General features: G+C 35.8%; 1 protein-coding gene across 1 annotated transcript in view; it reads right to left on the minus strand.

Annotated features, from left to right (window-relative positions):
* Positions 1-4358: 4358 nt before the first annotated feature.
* Positions 4359-24352, minus strand: part of LOC150094211 (pre-mRNA-splicing factor SYF2) — a 64997-nt gene continuing 45003 nt past the window's right edge. Inside the window, exons 5-6 of the mRNA XM_090412001.1 lie at positions 20266-20364; positions 4359-4635 (exon numbers count right to left, since the gene is read on the minus strand). Coding sequence (XP_090268127.1) covers positions 4470-4635; positions 20266-20364 — 265 coding nt within the window. The 3' untranslated portion in view covers positions 4359-4469. The remainder of the gene's footprint in view (positions 4636-20265; positions 20365-24352) is intronic.

The following is a 24352-nucleotide window of genomic DNA, read 5'->3' on the forward strand; positions in this document are numbered from 1 at the left end:
TTTATGCGGTTATTAAGGGATAACTATCTGCGACAGCATGTAATGGAAAATACTAGGGGTCAGAGAGTGCTTGACCTAGTAATTACATCTGAGGATTTGGCTGTAACAAATATGACCACATTGCCACCAATCGGTGAGAGTGATCATAGGGTCTTAACTTGGGAGGTGGCTAAAGGTGTAGAATTTTCAATTAAGACAGGGTACATGTGGAATTATCGGGCGGGAAAGTATGACAAGCTTAGGAGTTTGATTGGTTCAGTGCCATGGCATGTACAACTGCAAGGACTAGAAGTTGATAGTGCATGGGAGGTAGTTAAGAAGTGCTTGCATGAAGCAATGGCTGACTGTATACCTAGAGTCTGAATAATAAATCAAGTAGGGGTTAAATGGATGAATAACACCATTAAGCTTGAGTTGCAAAAAAAGAAACAACTATGGAGGGAATTTAAGGAGAAGGGTGACCGGCAGGCACATGAACGGTATAAAGCGCAGGCCAGAAGGGTGACGAGTGTGGTAAGAAAAGTAAAAAAGGATTACGAAAGAACATTGGCCATGCAGGCTAAAGAGAATCCTAAACAGTTTTTTAGATATGTAGCAAGTAAAAGGAAAAATGTACATGGCAGATTGATTTTAAAGAATGCCGATGGTAGGGAGGTAACTGAATCAGTTGAGATAGTTGAGTTACTGAGTGAGCACTTTGCAAAAGTATATCATCCAGGTGGTGACATTGCAGAAACGAATAAACCAGTAGATTATACGGGAATTGTGGTTAATGAAGTGGAGGTGAGTAGTCTATTGCATAACCTCAATGTCAATACATCTGTGGGATTGGATGGTATACCAGCTCGTGTTGTACGAGAAGCAGCTAAAGAATTGTCAGTACCCTTGACCATTTTGTTTAATTTGAGTCTCGGGTCTGGGTTAGTCCCGAGCAGGTGGAAAGAGGGGAAAATAGTTCCACTGCATAAAGGTGGTTCCAAGACTGCTGTTGTAAATTACCGACCGATTAGCATATCAGGAATCATTGTCAAGGTCTTAGAGAAAATAGTCAAGAGGAAAATACAAGATTGGATAGAAGAAAATGGGATACTGTATCGGGGACAGCATGGTTTTGTGAAGGGTAGGTCATGCCTCAGTAACTTGCTCACGTATTATAACACAGTGACGGCTGAACTGGATAAGGGTAATGGGTTTACGGTGATTCTACTGGACTTTGCCAAGGCCTTTGACAGGATTACATGGAATTCTAATCAGTAAATTGCAGCATATGGGAATGGACATAGGGTTGGTGAGATGGATAGGAGGGTGGTTGATGGAGAGATATCAGAGAGTGGTTTACTCGGGAGTAGAGTCCACAAGACGGCCTGTGACTAGTGGTGTGCCACAAGGATCTGTTCTTGGACCACTGCTTATTAATTTGTTCATAAATGATATAGGAAATGATCTGAGAGGTACAGTTCATTTGTTTGCGGATGATGCGAAGTTGGGTAGGGCAATAGTGAATGCAGATGACGTCAAAATTTTGCAGGATGATTTGGATAGATTGGAGGTCTGGGCTAAGGAGAATGGATGTCAGTTTAATGTGGCAAAATGTAAGGTTATGCATTTTGGGGTGAAAGATTGGCGGCAGTTTACTGCATTGGTGGAACCCTGCTCCAGGAAATTGATATGGCACGAGATTTAGGAGTGTTGGTAGATAAGGAATTGAAATTTAGGGGACACATTGCAAAAGTGACCAAAACAGCTCATCAAATCACTTGGTTGCTGAAGAATACGTTGACAAGCAGGGACAAGCAGGTTATTGTTCCTCTCTATCGAGCCTTGATAAGACCCAATCTAGACTACTGTGCTCAGATTTGGTCACCTAGGTTTCTTCTTGATGGGGAGGAGGTGGAGAGGATCCAGAGGCGAGTGACCAAGATGATAGCAGGTCTGTGGAATGAACCGTATGAGAACAGGTTGAGGATTTGTGGGTTGAAAAAATTGGTTGATAGGCAGAGGAGGGGAGATATGATTGAGACATTCAAATTACTGAAGGGTTTCTATAAAATTAATTCAGAAGATATTTTTGAGAACAGGGCTGGTTGTGGGAGGACTAGGGGACATCCATGGAAACTGGGCAAAAGTGTGGTTAGTAAAGGTGTTAGAGCTGGGTTCTTTACTTTTAGAGTAGTGAATGAGTGGAATGCGCTCCCTGAGTCTGTAGTGGATGCTGTGACAGTGAATGAGTTTAAGGCGAGGTATGATAGATACTGTATGAATGTCAAATAGTTGTGATGAATATGATTTGGGGCCTCCCTCGATGAGTCTAATGACTCCCTGGAGTTGCCCGTAATAATAGTAATAGTAATAGTAATTTAGTAATCATGTGCAACCAACGTACAAGCCTTTCTACAAGAATTATATGACAAGAGCCTCCGTTGCTCAGTCAGTATAGACGAAGCCCTTTGGGCGGAAAGACCTGGGTTCGATTCCTGTCCATGACATGAGGAACCTTCATTGGTCTCTTTTGAGTAAAGGTGAGTTAGCCAGTCTCATACAGAGGTAGAGAGCTTTTTCTACCTGGAAACTTGGGTTTTTCATCCCTCAGAACAGGCAAACCGTCCCATGAACACACACGGATTTACAGTCATAAATACATACTTAATCCCTCATTAGGAGGGCTCAACCAGTCCTACAGGACAGATGAGGACTGGGGGGGGAAGAATCCCATACAAATAAAACACTAAACTACATGATGATCCCCCCCCCTCCCTGATACTATGAGAATTTTTAAATGTTATATAATCAGGATATTTCAGCTGGAAAAACAGGATCTATAAACAGATTGAAGACAGCACAGCCATGGGTAGCCCTCTGTATCCACCTTTGGCAAACTATTATTTGAACGATCTGGAAGATACCTTGTTCTTCTCCATTTATCCCCAACTCTCGCTTTTGTTTCGTTACATTGATGATGTTTTTGATGTTTGGCCTTATTATAAAAAATGAATTTACAACTTTCCTATATCAAATATTATAGCCTTCACCCATGCAATCAATTAACCATAGGAAGAGATGTGTTTTTTTCATTATGTAGGGTCATTTTGATCCAGTTGTCTCTAATTACACTAATGATCACTAAATATATTACACAGATTGGAAATGCTTCTGTTCTGAATTTAGTGATACAATAAAACTATTGTTTTTCTTGCTTCTGCAGCATAGTTTGAACATGGAATTTTTTTACACTACAGTGACATTTTGATTTGGAAAGAACAGACAAAATAAGTAAAAATTCATCTATTCCTGAATAAAAATGAATCCTTTATATTAAAAGAAGTGGACTGCATCCGATGATCCCCAACAAAATACTAGCATGTGCAAGATATCTATTATTGATAAGACTTCCAAAAGAGCCACTGATAAAAAAGAAAAAAAACTTATGTAATAACAGTAAGGTTTGTAAACAGGTAATTCCTGTTTACAGAAAACAAAGCAAAATATAAATAACATATAGAAATAAATACACATAACAAGCACAATAAATTATACAAGATGATTCGCTTCTCCATCAACTCACATGTATTCCTGCCAAGCCTAGATTAATCACTTGATCAACATTATTAGTTCACTGGATAATCCCCTCCCTATAGTTATTCACTCAGCTCCCAATGTGCTACCAGCTGCTATTCATTATTGGTTATTTATATTTTGCAAACAAATCTCTTTCTTTCTTCTTCTTTTTTTTTTTATTTTAATTATGCCCACCCCAGAAACTTTTAGGATACACGCATATAATATCATGAATGCAAATTATTAATAATTCATTTGCCAGTAATGAAAGGACCAGTTCTGTATTGCCCTTGTATTTACTATTCTCATATGACTCGTTAATGTTCGTTCACATATTTAGTTCATTCACAAATATAGCATTTTACTTAATTACTGTTTTCTAATATATCTTAAAAATAATCATATTCTCCCCTCCAATGCTAATTTGATTACATTCAAAGAACTAATCATGATATATGACATATCTGTTGATATGCAAACATGAAATTTTGGTGGAGAGCTATTTTCTCTCTCCCAGAAGATCACATTCATGGAGAGAGTTTTTATCTCTCCTCATTGTGAACATATTAAGAAAGGGTCCATGGTGTTGGGAGAATAATGATAATTCTAGTCAGTTGGCAAATAATTTGTGTTAAATCTCTTCGCTATGATTTAATAATTTAATTTTCTACAAGAAAATATTTTCCTTTTCTTTATAAGGTTTTTTTTTCTTTGTTGCTTTGGTTGTTCTGTGTTCTGAGAAAGAGAGAGACACTTCAAACATTTTGAGTATGATAAGTAATTTCATGAATGAGTACCAAAGCTTTCAGGATATGTAAAAATTTATTTCACACAGGAATGGATTCGTATTTAGTAAATTTTTGTCTATAACAAACATTTTATCAATTTTTAATTATCCATATAAATACATTTATCTAAACAGCTGTCCCTCTTTCAAGATTTTGTTTAATTTCTGCTGTATATTTTCCATAGAAGCGTTCAAGCTTTTTATTGAAATTCATGTTACGTTCATTGATGTAATCAATGTCAGCATCATCATTAAACCTTCTCCGGCGGCTGTATTTGAATCTCTTATCAATTCTGGAGGAGAAAAAAAAAAATTAAGCATTTAATGTAACACATAATGAGGCATTACATAATAAACATTTTAAAATATTTTTGATCAAAAACTAACAAATGAATCATTAAATTAATAGTAATTTCGTAGCGCACATATAGCAATTTGACATGAATTAGTCCTGAAGGCTCTGGTTTTCTCTTAACCATCCAAACAGCCACATGGATAAAATATATAAAACATATTACTTTGTATTCAACAATGTAACTACAGCAATGTTAGAGTTAGAGTGCCAGGAATGTTAGAGTGCACACAATGAGAACTGAATTGCATATTTCATGTATGCCAAAAGTTGCAAATAAGTTTGATGAAATTCTCCAAGTGTATGATTTAGTGAAGAATCAACTTAAAGAGCATCCTTCTCATTTCTTGAAAAGTCAAGCAAAGAAGTTACTGCAAATCAAAACAACTTCATCCAGCTTTCCAAGATTCACATCACACATATATATGGTTTTAATTCTGAGCTTAAAGATGCTAATTTCCACCTCCAAAATCATATCTACTTTTTCTAACAGAAACTCAAACTCAAATTTTATATTCTACAAACATTACTTATCTCAGTTTCCTCAACACACACTTTTCAACAACAAAAAAAAAAAACCATTTGCCATATGTGCATGTTTTTCAGATAAAATATTATTCAGCTAACAACTTAAAAAAATATATATATATATATATTTTTTTTTGCTTCTATTTAGCCAAAAATCTCTCTGTTTCGTGTTACTAAATTCATTTACTGTCTCTATTGTCTTACCACCATCCTGAACTTTTTGGTTTCCTTTCTTTAAATTTTCTCAAGGCCTAATTTTCCTAAAAGTGCAAAATGTCTTCCTTGAAGATTTTAATGTTCACAAGTCTGCCTGGCTTTCCTTATTCAACTGCAAATGGTGACAGCAAATGCTGAGACATTTGCTGTCACTAATGATCTTACACAAAACGTTCATAACCCTAACCAGTTTGCAAATACTCAAATTTTGTGCATCGAATTTTTGATGCACAAAAATATAAATGCCACTGAAGTTTACTGCAGGTTACAAGGTTTTATGGCAAAGCAACTGTAGATACAAATACTATACATTGCTGGGCATGAAGAACAAGAAAGAGCAATTGGTGAAATACACCATAAATCACTGATCATGGAGTCAAAAACTGAAACTGATTATTTCTATAGGCAAAATTCTGAGCAGTTAATCAGAGAAAATTAATGAATAATAAAAGATCACTAATACTACAAGTCAACAGAATGTTATAGAATTTGGTTACAGTAAAATATGTACAAATTCAGTGCCGTGTCAATTGATCAGCAATGAAACAGACAAGACTGAATGTTTATCATCAACTGCTTCAACATACTAAAGGGAGGAACTGTTTTTCTCACAAAATTATGATTGGGAACAAAAAAGCTGAGCCTATCTATGACCCAGAAATGAAAATTCAGTTTATGGAATATCATCATCATCATCCTAGTTCACTGAGAGTCAAGAAGTTCAAAACTTAATCTTCTCCCAGAAAGTGCATGCTAAATGTCTTTTGGGGCAGCAAAGAACTGAAAAGTGATGACAAATTTGTAAAGCTAAGTGATTACTTAGCTTAAAAAGTTAAAACAATTCAATTCACAGATTGTGATCTGAATTGTTAGAACTGAACAATTCAGATCACAATGCAGTGTTTGATTTCTTCTCACATGGATCAACAATCACACAGCTATTCTCCTGGTTTATTACTCATCAACATATTGCCTGGCATCATAAGAAAGCCAAGTGGTGACTTTTCATTTCCTTGGCTGAATTATTGTCTTTAATCTTCTGATGCAAACATTTCCTCTGATCACACACATTCTTAAAAGCTAAGAACATCAAATCCTTCCTAATATCTTCATTTTTAATATTTTAATATGATTATGCCAATAATGCCATCTGTACACTGTCATAATTTTTCTCAAGTCTTGAATCAACTGTTTTTATTTTCCCTCCTAGTCCACCTCTCGGATCCATAAGTTAAAATTGGTTTCAACACTGTCTACAGCTAGTTTAGTGTTTTGGCTAATTTCTCTCTGATTTCATATAAATTTATTTAACTGGCTCTGCACCATACCAGTTTTGCTTATTTTGTTGTCTATTTCATATTTCGTTTGCCATCTTCACTAAAAATTGTGCCTAAATTGCTGAAATATTTTACTTGATCTATAGGTTCTCCATCAAGAATAAGATGAAGTGTTCCATATTGTTGTGTATTTTCACAGTTTAGGTCCTTTCTATTATCAATTTCATGCCAAATTCATTACAGGTATTATTCAAGTCACTTAGAATCATGGAGACTTAAACTAGATTTGTAGGAGTAAAACAAAATCACCTGCATAATGGAAACGGCTAAGTTTGATATCTCAGATTCTGATATCAAGTTAATGCAACTTAATTTCATAATGTGATTGACATCAGGGGTGTGCCAGTAATGTCCGGTGCCTGTGTGCAAAACTTTAGTTGATGCCCTTATACCCCCTTCCCCCCAATAAAAAATCACTTTATAAAAACGTATCAGTGATTAAAAATGAAATACAAAATATATTAATTACAAGTTTATTGAACAAATATAATTTGAAAAAAAAAAAATAAAGTAATTTATGTTATTTGGCAAGAAAATCATTTGGAATTGCACCTTATATAGTTTTACGTAAATTAACAGATAAACTTACAGTTTTATAAAAACAAAAATATTAAATATTTTTTGGTATAAAATTAAACTAACTATATTTTATCATCATCAAATTCCTGCCATGTACCCTCAAGGGGTGTACAGGATATGATAATGCTACATGAAAAATTTACATCATTACTAACTTCCTATCTACAATTTTCCTCCAAATCAGTCTGTTACTTGCCAAGACTCCAACATTATCGGATCTTATATTTCTATCATCTAAGGCACTTTGTACCATATCAATCCACCTATATCTTGGTCTTCCTCTGGGTCGTTTTCCTGCCAACCTGGCAGAGAATACTTGTTTTGCTAATCTTTCCTCGCCCATTCTGTTTAAGTGACCAAACCACCTGAGATTAGCTCTGCTAACACATTCCTGGATGTTGACAATGTCAAGTTCTTTCCTAATATCCTCGTTTTTAATATGATATTGCCATTGATGAAATCTGTTCACGCCTATAATCTTTCTCAGGACTCTCATATCTGAGGCTCTAGTCTTTGGGCAAGTGTTTTACTTCTGACCCAGCTCTCAGATCCATAAATTAAAACTGGTTTGAACACTGTCTTGTATATAGCTAATTTACTGTTCAGACTAATTTCTCTCTTATTCCATATAAATTTATTCAATTGACTTCCTACCATACCAGCTTTCCTGATTCTGTTGTCTATTTCTATATTCAATTTACCATCTTCAGTAAAAATCATGCTGAAATGTTTTACTTGTTCCACAGGTTCTCCATTCACAACATAGTTGACATTTTCAATGATTCTGCCTATTTTCATTGTCTTTGTCTTTTTATTGCTGATCTTCATACTATATCTATTACAACAGCTACTCAATTTAGTCAGAGAAACTTGCAGACTTGTACTGGTTTTATTTAGAAGTATAACATCATCCGTATAAAGCAAAGAGCTGACATTAACATCTCCAATTTTGATAACATGTTTAATACCACTTTCCTTCATAATGTGATCCATATAGATAATGATTAACAGAGGGGAAAATGTACATCCTTGTCTCACACCAAATTTAACATTAAACCATCTTCCTGTACTTCCTTCAATTCTAACTGCTGACTTACAACTCAAATAAAGACTAAGTATTGCTTCATATAATGCCCCATAGACACCATATAACTGCAGCGTATTGAATAGCTTCTCTCTTGGCACCTTGTCATATGCCTTTTCCAAATCAACAAAACTTAAATACAGATCTTTGTTGTATTCCCATGCTTTCTGTACTATTTGTCGTAAAGTGAAGATCTGATCCTGACAGCCTCTATTTGGCTGAATCCAGCTTGTTCTTCACCAAACTTTTCTTCCACAATTCTTCTCAACCGTTTCTCATAGATCTTGCCAGGAACACTCAGTAGGGAAATACCTCTGTAATTCTCACATTCAGTTTTATTTCACTTTTTATGTATGGGTACTATGAGAAGCTCTACTCCAATTATCGGGAATTAGTCCCTCTGTCCAGGCTTTCTGAACTATGCAGTGCAACCACTGTAAGACTCTTATACCACCATATACTTCAGCATTTCTGGTCGAATATCATCTACTCCTGCTGCCTTTCCACATCTGATTGCTTTTTCTACTTCAAGTATGGATATGTATTCCTGACTGCATGCCTGGTCAGTGTTTTTTACCACAGTGCTGTCATCACTGCTTGTTTCATTTAGCAGTTTTTCAAAGTAATTACTCCATACTTCAAGGATATCTTTTTCTCCTGTTTACATGACACCTTTATCATCTCTAACTCCTTTTACAGCACTATTTCCTCCATTCCTTCTTCAACAACCTCAAGAATATTTTGCCACCTATTTGATATTTATTTTCTATATTCTTGCCAAAGTCCTCCCATGACTTTTGTTTAGCTAGTTTTACACAGTGTTTATCATTCTTGCATTTGTCTCTGTATTCTCTAAGAGCAGTAGCTGACTTATTTGACAGGAACTTTCGATATGCTTTCTTCTTTTCTTTCACTGCCTCTTTAACTTCCTGTGTCCACCATGGAGTTCTGATTTTTTTATCCTTGCAGACAACCTCCTCACATGCCTTTCTGGCAGAATCAATCAATGTTTTCTTCAGAGTTTGCCACTGAATCTCCAAGGTTTGATTCCTGTTCTCAAACTCTTTCATTTTTTCTTCAATAATCTTTGTGTATTTTAATCCACAGTTCACATCTGAGAGCTGCTCAACTTTTATTCGCTTTAAAACTTTCTTACATGTTATTGTTTTCAATATGAAATTCAATTTTATCCTGCTCAAGACTAAATAGTGATACCTTCCCATTTCAAATCCTCTGTACACTCTGGTGTCCTGCACCAGGGAGAAAACATCACTATCAACAATAACATCGTCAATGAGACTTTTCTTATTCCTTGCCTCTTCTCTACATGTGAATTTGTGCACATTTTTATGTTGGAAAATACTGTTGTGCACATTTTTATGTTGGAATATTTTTATGTTGCAAAATACTATACATTGCTGGGCATGAAGAACAAGAAAGAGCTACTGGTGAAATACACCATAAATCACTGATCATGGAGTCAAAAACTGAAACTGATGATTTCTATATGCAAAATTCTGATATGTTTATAACTTTATTTAAATAATAATATAAATATAAATAATAATTAAAAAACGTTAGTAATAACCAGTCCATGTCCTGAGCAGAAATCCAACAGATATTTGCCATTATTATTAGCTTTGCTCTTTTCTCCAAATTTTTCCAAAATATTTTTGTATGTCTCACAATCATTTCCTACTCTGCTAATTATATCCCCAACAAGGACCAACTTTTCCTTTTTTATTGTGTCAGTTGCTTTTTCTAAAGCCTCAAAAAATTCCTTCTGTGGGTTCTACTAAGAACCCACAGAAGGTTCTTAGTAGAACCTTCTGTGGGTTCTACTAAGGAGAAGTGTTCTACCACATCACTCTACTTGAGACAGCCTGCCATTCAAGAAGATTAGCTCGTATTTTGTGTCGAATACTATGGCTACTCCTTCTTTTCGTTGATTGTCATTGCCTGAATATAACATTTTGTATTTAATTATTATTATTATTATTACGGGCAACTCCAGGGAGTCATTAGACTCATCGAGGGAGGCCCCAAATCATATTCATCACAACTATTTGACATTCATACAGTATCTATCATACCTCGCCTTAAACTCATTCACTGTCACAGCATCCACCACAGACTCAGGGAGCGCATTCCACTCATTCACTACTCTAAAAGTAAAGAACCCAGCTCTAACACCTTTACTAACCACACTTTTGCCCAGTTTCCATGGATGTCCCCTAGTCCTCCCACAACCAGCCCTGTTCTCAAAAATATCTTCTGAATTAATTTTATAAAAACCCTTCAGTAATTTGAATGTCTCAATCATATCTCCCCTTCTCCGCCTATCAACCAATTTTTGCAACCCACAAATCCTCAACCTATTCTCATACGGTTCATTCCACAGACCTGCTATCATCTTGGTCACTCTCCTCTGGATCCTCTCCACCTCCTCCCCATCAAGAAGAAACCTAGGTGACCAAATCTGAGCACAGTAGTCTAGATGGGGTCTTATCAAGGCTCGATACAGAGGAACAATAACCTGCTTGTCTCTGCTTGTCAACGTATTCTTCAGCAACCAAGTGATTTGATGAGCTGTTTTGGTCACTTTTGCAATGTGTCCCCTAAATTTCAATTCCTTATCTACCAACACTCCCAAATCTCGTGCCTCATCAATTTCCTGGAGCACGGTTCCACCAATGCAGTAAACTGCCGCCAATCTTTTCACCCCAAAATGCATAACCTTACATTTTGCCACATTAAACTGACATCCATTCTCCTTAGCCCAGACCTCCAATCTATCCAAATCATCCTGCAAAATTTTGACGTCATCTGCATTCACTATTGCCCTACCCAACTTCGCATCATCCGCAAACAAATGAACTGTACCTCTCAGATCATTTCCTATATCATTTATGAACAAATTAAACAGCAGTGGTCCAAGAACAGATCCTTGTGGCACACCACTAGTCACAGGCCGTCTTGTGGACTCTACTCCCGAGTAAACCACTCTCTGATATCTCTCCATCAACCACCCTCCTATCCATCTCACCAACCCTATGTCCATTCCCATATGCTGCAATTTACTGATTAGAATTCCATGTGGAATCCTGTCAAAGGCCTTGGCAAGGTCCAGTAGAATCACCGTAAACCCATTACCCTTATCCAGTTCAGCCGTCACTGTGTTATAATACGTGAGCAAGTTACTGAGGCATGACCTACCCTTCACAAAACCATGCTGTCCCCGATACAGTATCCCATTTTCTTCTATCCAATCTTGTATTTTCCTCTTGACTATTTTCTCTAAGACCTTGACAATGATTCCTGATATGCTAATCAGTCGGTAATTTACAACAGCAGTCTTGGAACCACCTTTATGCAGTGGAACTATTTTCCCCTCTTTCCACCCGCTCGGGACTAACCCAGACCCGAGACTCAAATTAAACAAAATGGTCAAGGGTACTGACAATTCTTTAGCTGCTTCTCGTACAACACGAGCTGGTATACCATCCAATCCCACAGATGCATTGACATTGAGGTTATGCAATAGACTACTCACCTCCACTTCATTAACCACAATTCCCGTATAATCTACTGGTTTATTCGTTTCTGCAATGTCACCACCTGGATGATATACTTTTGCAAAGTGCTCACTCAGTAACTCAACTATCTCAACTGATTCAGTTACCTCCCTACCATCGGCATTCTTTAAAATCAATCTGCCATGTACATTTTTCCTTTTACTTGCTACATATCTAAAAAACTGTTTAGAATTCTCTTTAGCCTGCATGGCCAATGTTCTTTCGTAATCCTTTTTTGCTTTTCTTACCACACTCGTCACCCTTCTGGCCTGCGCTTTATACCATTCATGTGCCTGCCGGTCACCCTTCTCCTTAAATTCCCTCCATAGTTGTTTCTTTTTTTGCAACTCAAGCTTAATGGTGTTATTCATCCATTTAACCCCTACTTGATTTATTATTCGGACTCTAGGTAAACAGTCAGCCATTGCTTCATGCAAGCACTTCTTAACTACCTCCCATGCACTATCAACTTCTAGTCCTTGCAGTTGTACATGTCATGGCACTGAACCAATCAAACTACTAAGCTTGTCATACTTTCCGAACCGATAATTCCACATGTACCCTGTCTTAATTGAAAATTCTGCACCTTTAGCCACCTCCCAAGTTAAGACCATATGATCACTCTCACCGATTGGTGGCAATGTGGTCATATTTGTTACAGCCAAATCCTCAGATGTAATTATTACTAGGTCAAGCACTCGCTGACCCCTAGTATTTCCCATTACATGCTATCGCAGATAGTTATCCCTTAATAACCGCATAAAATCCAGTTCCTTCCTCCCGTGTGTCTTCTCCTTACTCCAATCAATGCGACCATAGTTGAAATCTCCCATAATAATCACCCTCCTTCCACCCATTTCTTCTATTTGCTTGTGCATACTGTCACCACCATCTTTTCCATCACCTGGTCTATAGCAGCACCCAATTGTATATTTAGTTCTGCTAGCCACAATCTCACACCAAATGGCCTCAAATGTGCTCTTTTCTCTATCCTGCAATTCAACTTCTATTCTCCTTGGCTGGAGCTCATCAACTATCATCAACAATACTCCTCCCCCCCATTTTATTCTCTCTGTCATTCCTGAACAAACTATACCCATCACATTCAATCCCACTAGTTATATCATCTACAGTCAGCCATGTTTCACTAATACCTATAACCTGTGGTCTGGAAGTGCCAACCATGGCCAAAAACTCTTCCTTCTTGTTCCTAATACTCCTAGTATTAGAGTACATGAATTTAAGACCCCCAATAGCCCCAACCCTACCTTGATGCCTTATATTAACTATCCCACTCAGTGCTTTTTTTTATGCTTATTTAATGCTCAGAAAGATCTCAGCAGTTTTTGTCTTTTTTGTTTCAGTCACCCCTATTATGTCGACCTGGTACTTATCTAATTCCTCAGCTAGCTCCATTTCTTTGCCATTCAGGCTTCTTATCTTGATAGTATTGATCTTTAACTCTGATGCTGTGAGTTGGGGTTTTTTTTCAGATTTGTTCCAGTAGCTGACTTTTCGCTGTTCGCCCTGGTTCCCTGGCGAAAACAACAGGGGCCTTGTTTAACCGAGCGATGACCCAGCCGGCATGAAATTTTGTCGTGTCGTACCATCATTTTTTATTTTGGTTTAACCAATAAGAATACAATTTAGTCGGCTAAATCCCAAATTGCCAGCCCATCCTCGTTCGTTCAGTATCCAAGTAAATACCAAACAGGGTGACCACGAGAGTGTGAGGATTGGACATTAGGTCAGAAGCCCTGGTTGGTTCTCCACATGCCTTTAAAGGCTATGTGGAGGTCTCCTCTCAGTTATACAGCTTTCATCTTTAAGCACCCCACTATATTTTATTTGGCAAGAAAATCACTTTGTCATTTGTACTTTGTATAGGTATAAATAAGAAACAGATAAACTTACAAGAATATAAAATAGGAATGCATTAAACATCATCATCATCATTAAATTGCTGCCATGTACCCTCAAGGGGTGTACAGGATATGACAGTACTACATGAAAAAATTACATCATTACTAACTTCCTATCTACAATTTTCCTCCAAATCAGTCTGTTACTTGTCAAGACTTCAACATTATCGGATCTTATATTTCTATCGTCTAAGGCACTTTGTACCGTATCAATCCACCTATATCTTGGTCTTCCTCTGGGTCGTTTTCCTGCCAACCTGGCAGAGAACACTTGTTTTGCTAATCTTTCCTCTCCCATTCTATTTAAGTGACCATACCACCTGAGATTAGCTCTGCTAACGCATTCCTTGATGCTGACAATGTCAAGTTCTTTCCTAATATCCTCATTTTTAATATGATATTGCCATTGATGCCATCTGTTCACGCCTCTAATCTTTCTCAGGATTCTCATATCTGCGGTCTCTAGTCTTTGGTCAAGTGTTTTACTTCTGACCCAGCTCTCATATCCATAAGTTAAAACTGGTTTGAACACTGTCTTGTATACAGCTAATTTAGTGTTCCGACTAATTTCTTTCTTATTCCATATGAATTTATTCAATTGACTTCCCACCATACCAGCTTTGCTGATTCTGTTGTCTATTTCTATATTTAATTTACCATCTTCAATAAAAATCGTGCCTAAGTAGCTGAAATGTTTTACTTGTTCCACAGGTTCTCCATTCACAACACAGTTGACATTTTCAATGATTCTGCCTATTTTCATTGTCTTTGTCTTGTTATTGCTGACCTTCATACCATATCTATTACAACAGCTATTCAATTTAGTCAGAGAATCTTGCAGACTTGTAGCGGATTTATTTAGAAGTAGAACATCGTCCACATAAAGCAAAGAGCTGACATTAACATCTCCAATTTTGATATCATGCCTAATACCACATTCCTTCATAATGTGATCCATATAGATAATGAATAACAGATGGGAAAATGTACATCCTTGTCTCACACCAGATTTAACATTAAACCATCTTCCTGTACTTCCTTCAATTCTAACTGCTGACTTACAACTCAAATAAAGACTAAGTATTGCTTGATATAATGCCCCATAGACACCATATAACTGCAGCGTATTGAACAGCTTTTCTCTTGGCACCTTGTCATATGCCTTTTCCAAATCGACAAAACTTAAATACAGATCTTTGTTGTATTCCCATGCTTTCTGTACTATTTGTCGTAAAGTGAAGATCTGATCCTGACAGCCTCTATTTGGCCTGAATCCAGCTTGTTCTTCACCAAGTTTTTCTTCCACAATTCTTCGCAACCGTTTCTCAAGTATACTTGCATAGATCTTGCCAGGAACACTCAGTAGGGAAATACCTCTGTAATTCTCACATTCAGTTTTATTTCCCTTTTTATATATGGGTACTATGAGAGCTCTACTCCAATCATCGGGATTTCGTCCCTCTGTCCAGGCTTTCTGAACTATGCAGTGCAGCCACTGTAAGACTTTTATACCACCATACTTCAGCATTTCTGGTCGAATATCATCTACTCCTGCTGCCTTTCCACATTTCAAGCCTTTGATGGCTTTTTCTACTTCAAGTATGGATATGTATTCCTGACTGCATGCCTGGTCAGTGTTTTTTATCACTGTGCTGTCATCACTGCTTGTTTTATTTAGCAGTTTTTCAAAGTAATTACTCCATACTTCAAGGATATCTTTTTCTCCTGTTTTCATGTCACCTTTATCATCTCTAACTCCTTTTACAGCACTCTTTCCTCCATTTCTAAGCTTCTTCAACAACCTCCAGAATATTTTGCCACCTTCTTGATATTTATTTTCTATATTCTTGCCAAAGTCCTCCCATGACTTTTGTTTAGCTAGTTTTATACACTGTTTAGCTTTCTTACATTTGTTTCTGTATTCTGTAAGAGTAAAAGCTGACTTATTTGCCAGGAACTTTTGATATGCTTTCTTCTTTTCCTTCACTGCCTCTTTAACTTCCTGTGTCCACCAGGGAGTTCTGATTTTTTTATCCTTACAGATAACCTCACCACATGCCTCTCTGGCAGAATCAATCAATGTTTTCTTCAGAGTTTGCCACTGAATCTCCAAGGTTTGATTCCTGTTCTCAAACTCTTTCATTTTCTTTTCAATAATCTTTCTGTATTTTAGTCTACAGTTCACATCTGAGAGCTGCTCAACTTTTATTCGCTTTAAAACTTTCTTACATGTTATTCTTTTCAATATGAAATTCAATTTTATCCTGCTGAAGACTAAATAGTGATCACTTCCAATTTCAAATCCTCTGTACACTCTGGTGTCCTGCACCAGGGAGAAAACATCACTATCAACAATAACATAGTCAACGAGACTTTTCTTATTCCTAGCCTCTTCTCTCCATGTGAATTTGTGCACATTTTTATGTTGGAACATGGTGTTAGTAATAACCAGTCCATGTCCTGAGCAGAAATCCAACAGATATTTGCCATTATTATTAGCTTTGCTCTTTTCTTCAAATTTTCCCAAAATATTTTTGTATGTCTCACAATCATTTCCTACTCTGCTATTTAGATCCCCAACAAGGACCAACTTTTCCTTTTTCATTGTGTCATTTGATTTTTCTAAAGCCTCAAAAAATTCCTCCACTTCTTCTACCTTAGTAGAACCTTCTGTGGGACCATAGGCACAAATAAGTCTCATTGTCCAGTTCCCCATTCTCATATTTGCCCACATTACTCTACTTGAGACTGACTGCCATTCAAGAAGATTAGCCTCGTATTTTTTGTTGAATACTATGGCTACTCTTTCTTTTCCTTGATTGTCATTGCCTGAATATAACATTTTGTATTTATTGCTCAGAAAGATCTCACCAGTTTTGGTCTTTTTTGTTTCAGTCACCCCTATTATGTCGATCTGGTACTTATCTAATTCCTCAGCTAGCTCCATTTGTTTGCCATTCAGGCTTCTTACGTTGATAGTACCGATCTTTAACTCTGGTGATGTTGAGTTTGGGTTTGTTTTCAGATTTGTTTAATTCACATTAAACATTATTGGGTAAAAAAAACGGTAAATAAATACTTAAACAGAAAGAAAAATCACTTAGTGAATTGGACTTTTCTAGTTTTCATTAATGAAAATTCTCAAATAATATCATATATATCAAGTTGATCCAAAATATCTCACTCTATTGATATAATGGCAAGATTTGAAAGTCTGTCTTGTACCACTGTGGAGTGCAAGTAGTTTTGAATAATTTTAAGTTTAGAAAAGGACTGTTCCGTAGATGCTACAGATACCAGTAATGACAAAAGAATCTGAAGAACAATTGTAAAGTTTGGATAAACTGTGATTAAGTCGTTTGAATAGATTAGAAATAAATGATTCTCATGTGTTAATTTTTGTCGTAACTTTTTACAACAAGATAATAAATATTCTTTATTTTGTAAAGTACTTAACAAATACAAAAACCGAAATGAATTCATATGTTCTTTTAATAAAGTAAATCTTTCCTGCAAAGATTCTAATGTTTGATCTATCATGCAGAGAAAAAAATTTACTTTAAATGAAATTTCAGGATCTACTATATTTTCAATTTCATGTTCGTAATCAAATTGTGTTGTCTTTTTACGTCGCTTTAGTGGTCTACTACTACAAAATAGATTCTGCATCAAATTATGCTGCAATTAATTTTGAGCTTTCTTCATCAGATCTATAACCATTTAAAAATTGATTTAGATCATTCAATGCATCTAAAGCAAGTTGGAGATGAAGACTGCATATTTTGCTGACAAAATTCACTTTATTTAAAATATCATACCAAATTCTAATACAACAAATAAATGTAAATGTAGCAATTTTTTCACCTAGACATTTTGCCTGATATTTGGTTGTTCGTCCAGTTTTGAAGAGTCATTACAAATTTCAAATAAAGCATCATACACTTCAGGTAAATATTTATAAAGAGGTTTTATGGCATCAATTCTGCTCGACCACCTTGTTTCAGATAATGGCTTTAAGGTTAAATCAGTTACATAAATAGTTAAAATATTCCGTCGGTAAACAGAAGAGGAAAAAAATTTATATAACTCTTGTACTATATTAAAGAAACCAATAGTTTCATGATTGATATTTGCAGCGTCATTAACTATTAGGTTTAGACTATGATTTGAACATGGGACATTACAAAAACTCACAACTGATACCTTTTTTGATTAGTGACACGATACAGAACATACACTGTAACAGCAGAATAAAGAATAAAGTTAAAAACTGCAGCAGATTTTCTTATATATATTTAGAGCAAATGCGAGTTTGAACAAGATTAAACAAATTCAAACATGCGTCATCCTGTAAACAGTAAACTCAGGCAAGTTCAAGTTTTTACTTGTTTACGCTAAACTACTTGTTAGAACTAGGATCAGAATAAAATAAGATCTTAAGGAATAATAACAAATAAGTGATTATAAATAATTTGTTTCAGACAAATCTATAAAATATAATTAAAATTTAAACACAAATGTAATTTATTTTGATATAATTAATGAATAATTTTTTTTTTAAAGTATTTCCTCCTCGCCTGAAATCTTTGGCACCTGTGTGCATCGTACATATTGCACACTGTGCCGGCATGCCCCTGATCTGCATAGATGAGGAATAAAAGTGAGGATGAGGTGTGTCCTTGCCACAAGCCTGATTTTACACCAAACTACTTTCCTAATCTCCCTTCAATTCTAACTGCTGACTTAACAACTTAAATATAGACTATATATTATTCTGTATAGTGTTCCATTTATCATTTTTTTTTTTATTATTAACTTCCATGGAGTCTAAGACTCATCGTGGCAAGCCCATCTTAAATGACACAAAGTCTATCACACCATTCCTTAAATTCAATCCCTGTTTGTGCTCTCATTATCCTATCAAACAATGTATTCCATGTTCCCACCACTCTCCAAGCAAAAAAAGCCACTTCTCACCAATTCCATTTGCAACTTCCATGGATGGCCCCCTTGTCCTTCACCTTCTTCTTATTCTGCAATACAAAAGACCTCTTCAGTGTCAACCCTGTAACTACCTCTCAACAATTTAAATGTTTGAATCATATTCTATCTGTCATACTCTGCAGTCTGCATGCCCTCGGTCTACCCTCATAATTAAACTGTACAGTCCCGACCAATATCATTTTTATCTACCTTTATCCTTTCCAAGGTTAATTCAAATCCTGCTGATTTGAAGTCGTGATCAGACCATGTTAGGACTATAATCCTGATGTGGTCTGATCACAATTTATAAAATAGAATCACTACTCTTCTATCTCTGTGGGTTAACGTCCTTCTCAGTATTGCAGCAGTTCTCTGTGTTACTTTCACCACCTTTGTGATATGTCTCCTAAACTTCAAGTTTCTATTAATTAATCATCACCCCCAATGCCTCCTGCACTCCCCCTCTACTTCTTCCAGTACAGTTACTCCAACAGAATATGTAGCCTACCATCAATGAATCCCAAACTTCAAGACCTTACATTTAGCTGCATTAAACTGCTGATATCCCCATTCATTTGCCCATCTGTCCAGCTCATTCAAATCCTCTAGATGGGCTACCACATTAGCACTATTAGTAATAATCCTTTCCAGCTTCACATCATCTACAAACAACTAAATATCTCCCTGCAACCCACTGACAATATCAATATCATTGATATAAAGGTTAAGTAAACAATACAGATCACAACACTGAGCTCTGAGGGAGATACCCCCCCCCCCCCACTTATAACCTTCTGCTTTCTTGATATTTTTAAGACACTCAATCTAGTTTACTAACCGAATGCTTAAACCCATATGCTGTAACTCAAATATCAGCTTATCATGCAGCACCCTGTCATATGCCTTTGTAAAATCAAAATGGCATTATGTGCCTTTTCCTCGCCAACTGCTCTTGTTACTTTAGTATAAAAGGCAGTTAGACTAAAAAGGAAAAACAACTCTTAACAATTCTATGCTGATCCTCCCAGATAACATTACCCTCATCTGCCCAATGTTGTATACAATGTCACAAATTTCTTCAAAATCTTAACAACTGCAGAAGAAATACAAACTGGTGTGTACTTTGATACTTCCATTCTCTACCACTTGTATGCAATGGACTATGATGATATTAACATTGATGATGTGGATGAATACTACTACTAACAAATACTAAGCTGCTACTGAATGGCCAGACACTGTGTACTTTACTGTATTATTCTTTGTATTATTGTTAATTGTTATTATGCAGTTTAAATGCAAAATAAACTCCATAAAAATTGAGTAAATATTTCTATATAAACTTACTGCTTCTCCAGATCCTGAACCATTCTATCAATTCCTTCTTTGCTGTCTTTTCGAAGACCATGAATTATAGTATCTTTTGTGGGATAGAAAGACTCACCCCTATTAAAAAAAAAAAATATATATATATATATATATAAAAATTTATATTAAATAAGATTCTTGATTTCCAAAGAAACTAATAATAAAATCAGAATTTCATTTTTACTATTGTCATATTAAGGAATCAAAGGAAAAAAGCTAAATTGCTAAAATTGTAGAATGTAAGATTTTTAAGTCTGCTTTACATAACAATGAACTTAGTTGGAAGGATATAAAGAGAAAATCAGAAGGTACTATGCACAAAGAGATAACACTGCACTACTTTTTTTTTATTTTGTCATACCAATGTTTTAAGGTGATCAGTATGTGAGGTATATGCTTCTGCTCCTGGCCTTGTAAGAATTCATCACGTCACTGCTTGCATTTTTATTTCCTAGGGCATGCTTGTTAAAATTTCATTTACTCACTTGGTTTCACTCCATAGATCTGGTAATTGTTACTCTTTTTTGTGTTATGAGTATTAAGTATGGCAACCATTCAAACAGCTTCTGTTATATGCGTAGAGGGTTAACTTTTAAATTGCAAATGTGCAGTTCCCTTCTCCCATCAAAAACCATGCAAATCTCACGTGGTTGCAAGACAGTGGATCAGGAGAGGACAAAACAAGCATCTTGCTAAACTTCAGACAGGCTGACATTTTATAAGATCTCTTTGTCCATCCTATCTAATGATCTTAAACATGTAATATGAAGATAACCAGGAAGACCACTTAACAGACTTAGTTTTGCTACAGCATAATACCCAAATGTACCATTAGTCTGTTAAGTGGTTGGATCTTCTAAGAGGAAGAGACCAGAATATATTGATTCTATAAACACAAAAATATTTTTTCTATTAGGGAAACCATTTAGTGTACTACAATAATGTGGGACTCATTAACATTCTACAAAGTAACTGACAAATTAATATATTTTTTTTACAATTCTTTTATATTACTATAGCTAGATCTAATATCCATAACAATTTTCTGCTTACTAAGGGGAAAAGTAGAAAAAGTAGGAATATGAATTATTAGAGTACTCACTTAGAGAATAAGTGAATACTTTTGTTGGAGATCCAAACAGCTGAGCATATAATAAATTTGAGACATACAGAAATATTTGGGGAAAATATGGAGAAATAAGTAGGGTAACATGGGATTAATTATCAACCTAATAAAGTGCATGATTATATCAAAAGAACCAATAAATAAAAAACTAAACATAACTGTTAACAAAAAGAAAATTGAACAGGTTCAGTCTTTTATATATTTGGGACAAATGTTTACAGACAGAGGAAACTCCCTTAAAGAAATAAAAAGAAGAATAGAGATAGCAAGAAATATGAAAACTGTTTTAACATCCAGAGACATTAATATAAACACAAGAAAAATATTAATAAAATGCTATATCTGGTCAAGTCTTCTCTACAACAGTGAAACATGGACTCTAAATAAAGAAGTAGAGAAAAAATTAGAAGCTTTCGAAATGTGGACCATCAGAAGAATGTTGAAAATTCCATTCTTCTTCTTTCACTACACGTTATTCCCGCTTCCTATGCAGGGTCTGCGTGTTATTTAGATGCGACTTCTTATTAGTACCACTCCCAACCGACCTGTCGCCTAGTCTGCCACTGGGGGGGGGGGGGGGATATCTTTTTGACTGTAGGCATATGTTCATGGGGCCGGTTTGCCTGCCTGCGGGATGAAAAATGCCAGATAAACTGGTGGGAAAAACCCTATTGCCTGCGCCCAAGACCAGCTAACTTGGCTATGGATGAGGAAGATCCTCAAATTCCTCACGTCTTCGACAGGAATCAAACCTGGGACACTCCTTCCCCAGTCATACGGTTGTGAAGCGCAAAGCCACTAGGCTAAGAGCATTGAAAATACCACGGACAGAGAAAATAAATAATGAAGATGTTTTAAAGAAAGCAAATATGAAAAGAACATTAATGAAAATAATTAAAGAATGAAAACTTAAATATTTTGGACATCTAACTAGACAAGAAGGCATTCAGAAATTAATATTAGAATGGAAACTGGATGGAAAAAGAGAGAGAGGTAGACCCAGGAGAATGTGGTTTGAAGACATTAAGGACTAGACTAGACTGGCTTGAATTACCATAAATGTTCCAGAGCAGCAAAAGAAAGAAAAACGTTCCGTGACATGGCTGCCAACCTCCTTCTAGAACAGTGTTTCTCAAAGTGTGGTATGAGTACCCCAAGGGGTACGTAAAAGGTCTTCAGAGAGTACGTGGCAGTTTCCAGCTATGCATCATTAATGCATGGAATCATTATTAAGAAAACAAGAATTATTTTAAAAGTATATATTTCTCAATAAATTATATATTATCTTTATCTATGAATTCTCCAACTCAAATTGCGAGTTACTATTGCCACGACGTTCACGTCCTGGCGATAGTAACTCGCTCCCTGCAGTAAACAACATGACCCCCTCCCCCAACAGTGTCACTATACTGCCGCAAGAAAAACAAGTAGTTTTATTGTATCACTGAATAAGGTACAGAGACATTTGCAGTCTGTGTAATATATTTCTCAACAAATAGTGCAATTAGAGATAACTGAGATAAAAACAGCACTAACTAATAAATCACATCACCCCTCCAACAGAAACTGCTGTATGGACTCAAGCAAAACCATATGTTGCCAGTGCAACATATGGTTTTGCTTGACACCACCCCATCGTAAACATGTTAAAACTAATATATAGTGAATGTGTTTCAGATATTATGGAATTCGGCTGAAGAGAATTAGCATTTCAACTCAACTGTTGGCTTGCCTTTGTCTTTGTTTGATGCAATCTTTTGTTAATACCACACCAATCATATGCACTTCTTCATAGCTGCTCTGTCTCTACTGGCCTACCACTGCTGTCTGTTACGTGCTCTGCTTTTACTTCTCATTAGTCATTTGTGAAGGGCTGTTCATTAGGTCTCTCAAATCTCATAAATTACGGGTAGTTTTGCTTTTCTCCCTGATGATGTCCATGTTATACTGGATCAATACTGGAGATTTTTAATAAATTCTATATTTTTTTTACATGCGTTAGCCATGTCAATGTTCAGAAATGTCTTGTACACGTTCCTTTAAAAGGCCTGAATGTCAGGCTGAAATTACAGAATCAAATCTCTGACAGGATAGCTGACAAAATGAAAAAGGAAAAGTTGGTCCTTGTAGAAGATCAAAAAAGAAGAATAGGAAAAGACTGGCAGACATCTAGAAATGTTTCGGGAAAATCTGGAGAAAAGAACAAAGCTAATAATAATTTTAAGTACCTGCTGGATTTCTGTTTAGAACATGGACCAGTTATTACTAATGCCATGTTCCAACATAAAAATGTGCACAAATTCATATGGAAAGAAGATGCAAGAAATAAAAAAAGTCTAACTGACTACGTTATATTGTTGATGGTGATGTTTCCTTCTTGGTTCAGGATGCAGGTATACAGAGGATTTGAAACTGGAAGTGATTAGCATTTAGTTTTGAGCAGGATAAAATTGAATTTTATATTGAAAAAAATAGTGATAAGAAAATTCCAAAACAAATCAAAGTTTAGAAGCTTTCAAATGTAAAAATACACAAACATTATTCAAAAAAAAAAAAAAAAAAAAATGAAAGTTGGAAAATAAGAACCAAACCATCAAAATTCAGTGGTGAATCCTTAAAAAAAAACAGCCAGAGAATTATGTGGTGAGATTATCTGCAAGGACAGAAAACTCAGAATCCCCATGGGGAACTCAGGAAGTTAAAGAGGTGGCGAAGGAAAAGAAGAAAGTATATTCAAGATCCTGGCAAGAAAGTCAACTTGGAATTTTAGAGAATACAGAGAAAAATATAAGAAAGTGAAGCACTGTGTAAAACTAGCTAAACAAAAGTCATGGGAAGACTTTGGTAAGAACAGCGAAAATAAATATCAGGAAAGTAGAAATATATTCTGAACGCTATTGAAAAAGCTCAGAAACTGAAGAAAGAGTATTGTAAAAAAGA

Source organism: Typopeltis vanoorti, chromosome 22, assembly GCF_054136105.1.
Source record: "Typopeltis vanoorti isolate ZY-2024b chromosome 22, IOZ_Tvanoo_1.0, whole genome shotgun sequence".
Lineage (NCBI taxonomy): Eukaryota > Metazoa > Arthropoda > Arachnida > Uropygi > Thelyphonidae > Typopeltis > Typopeltis vanoorti.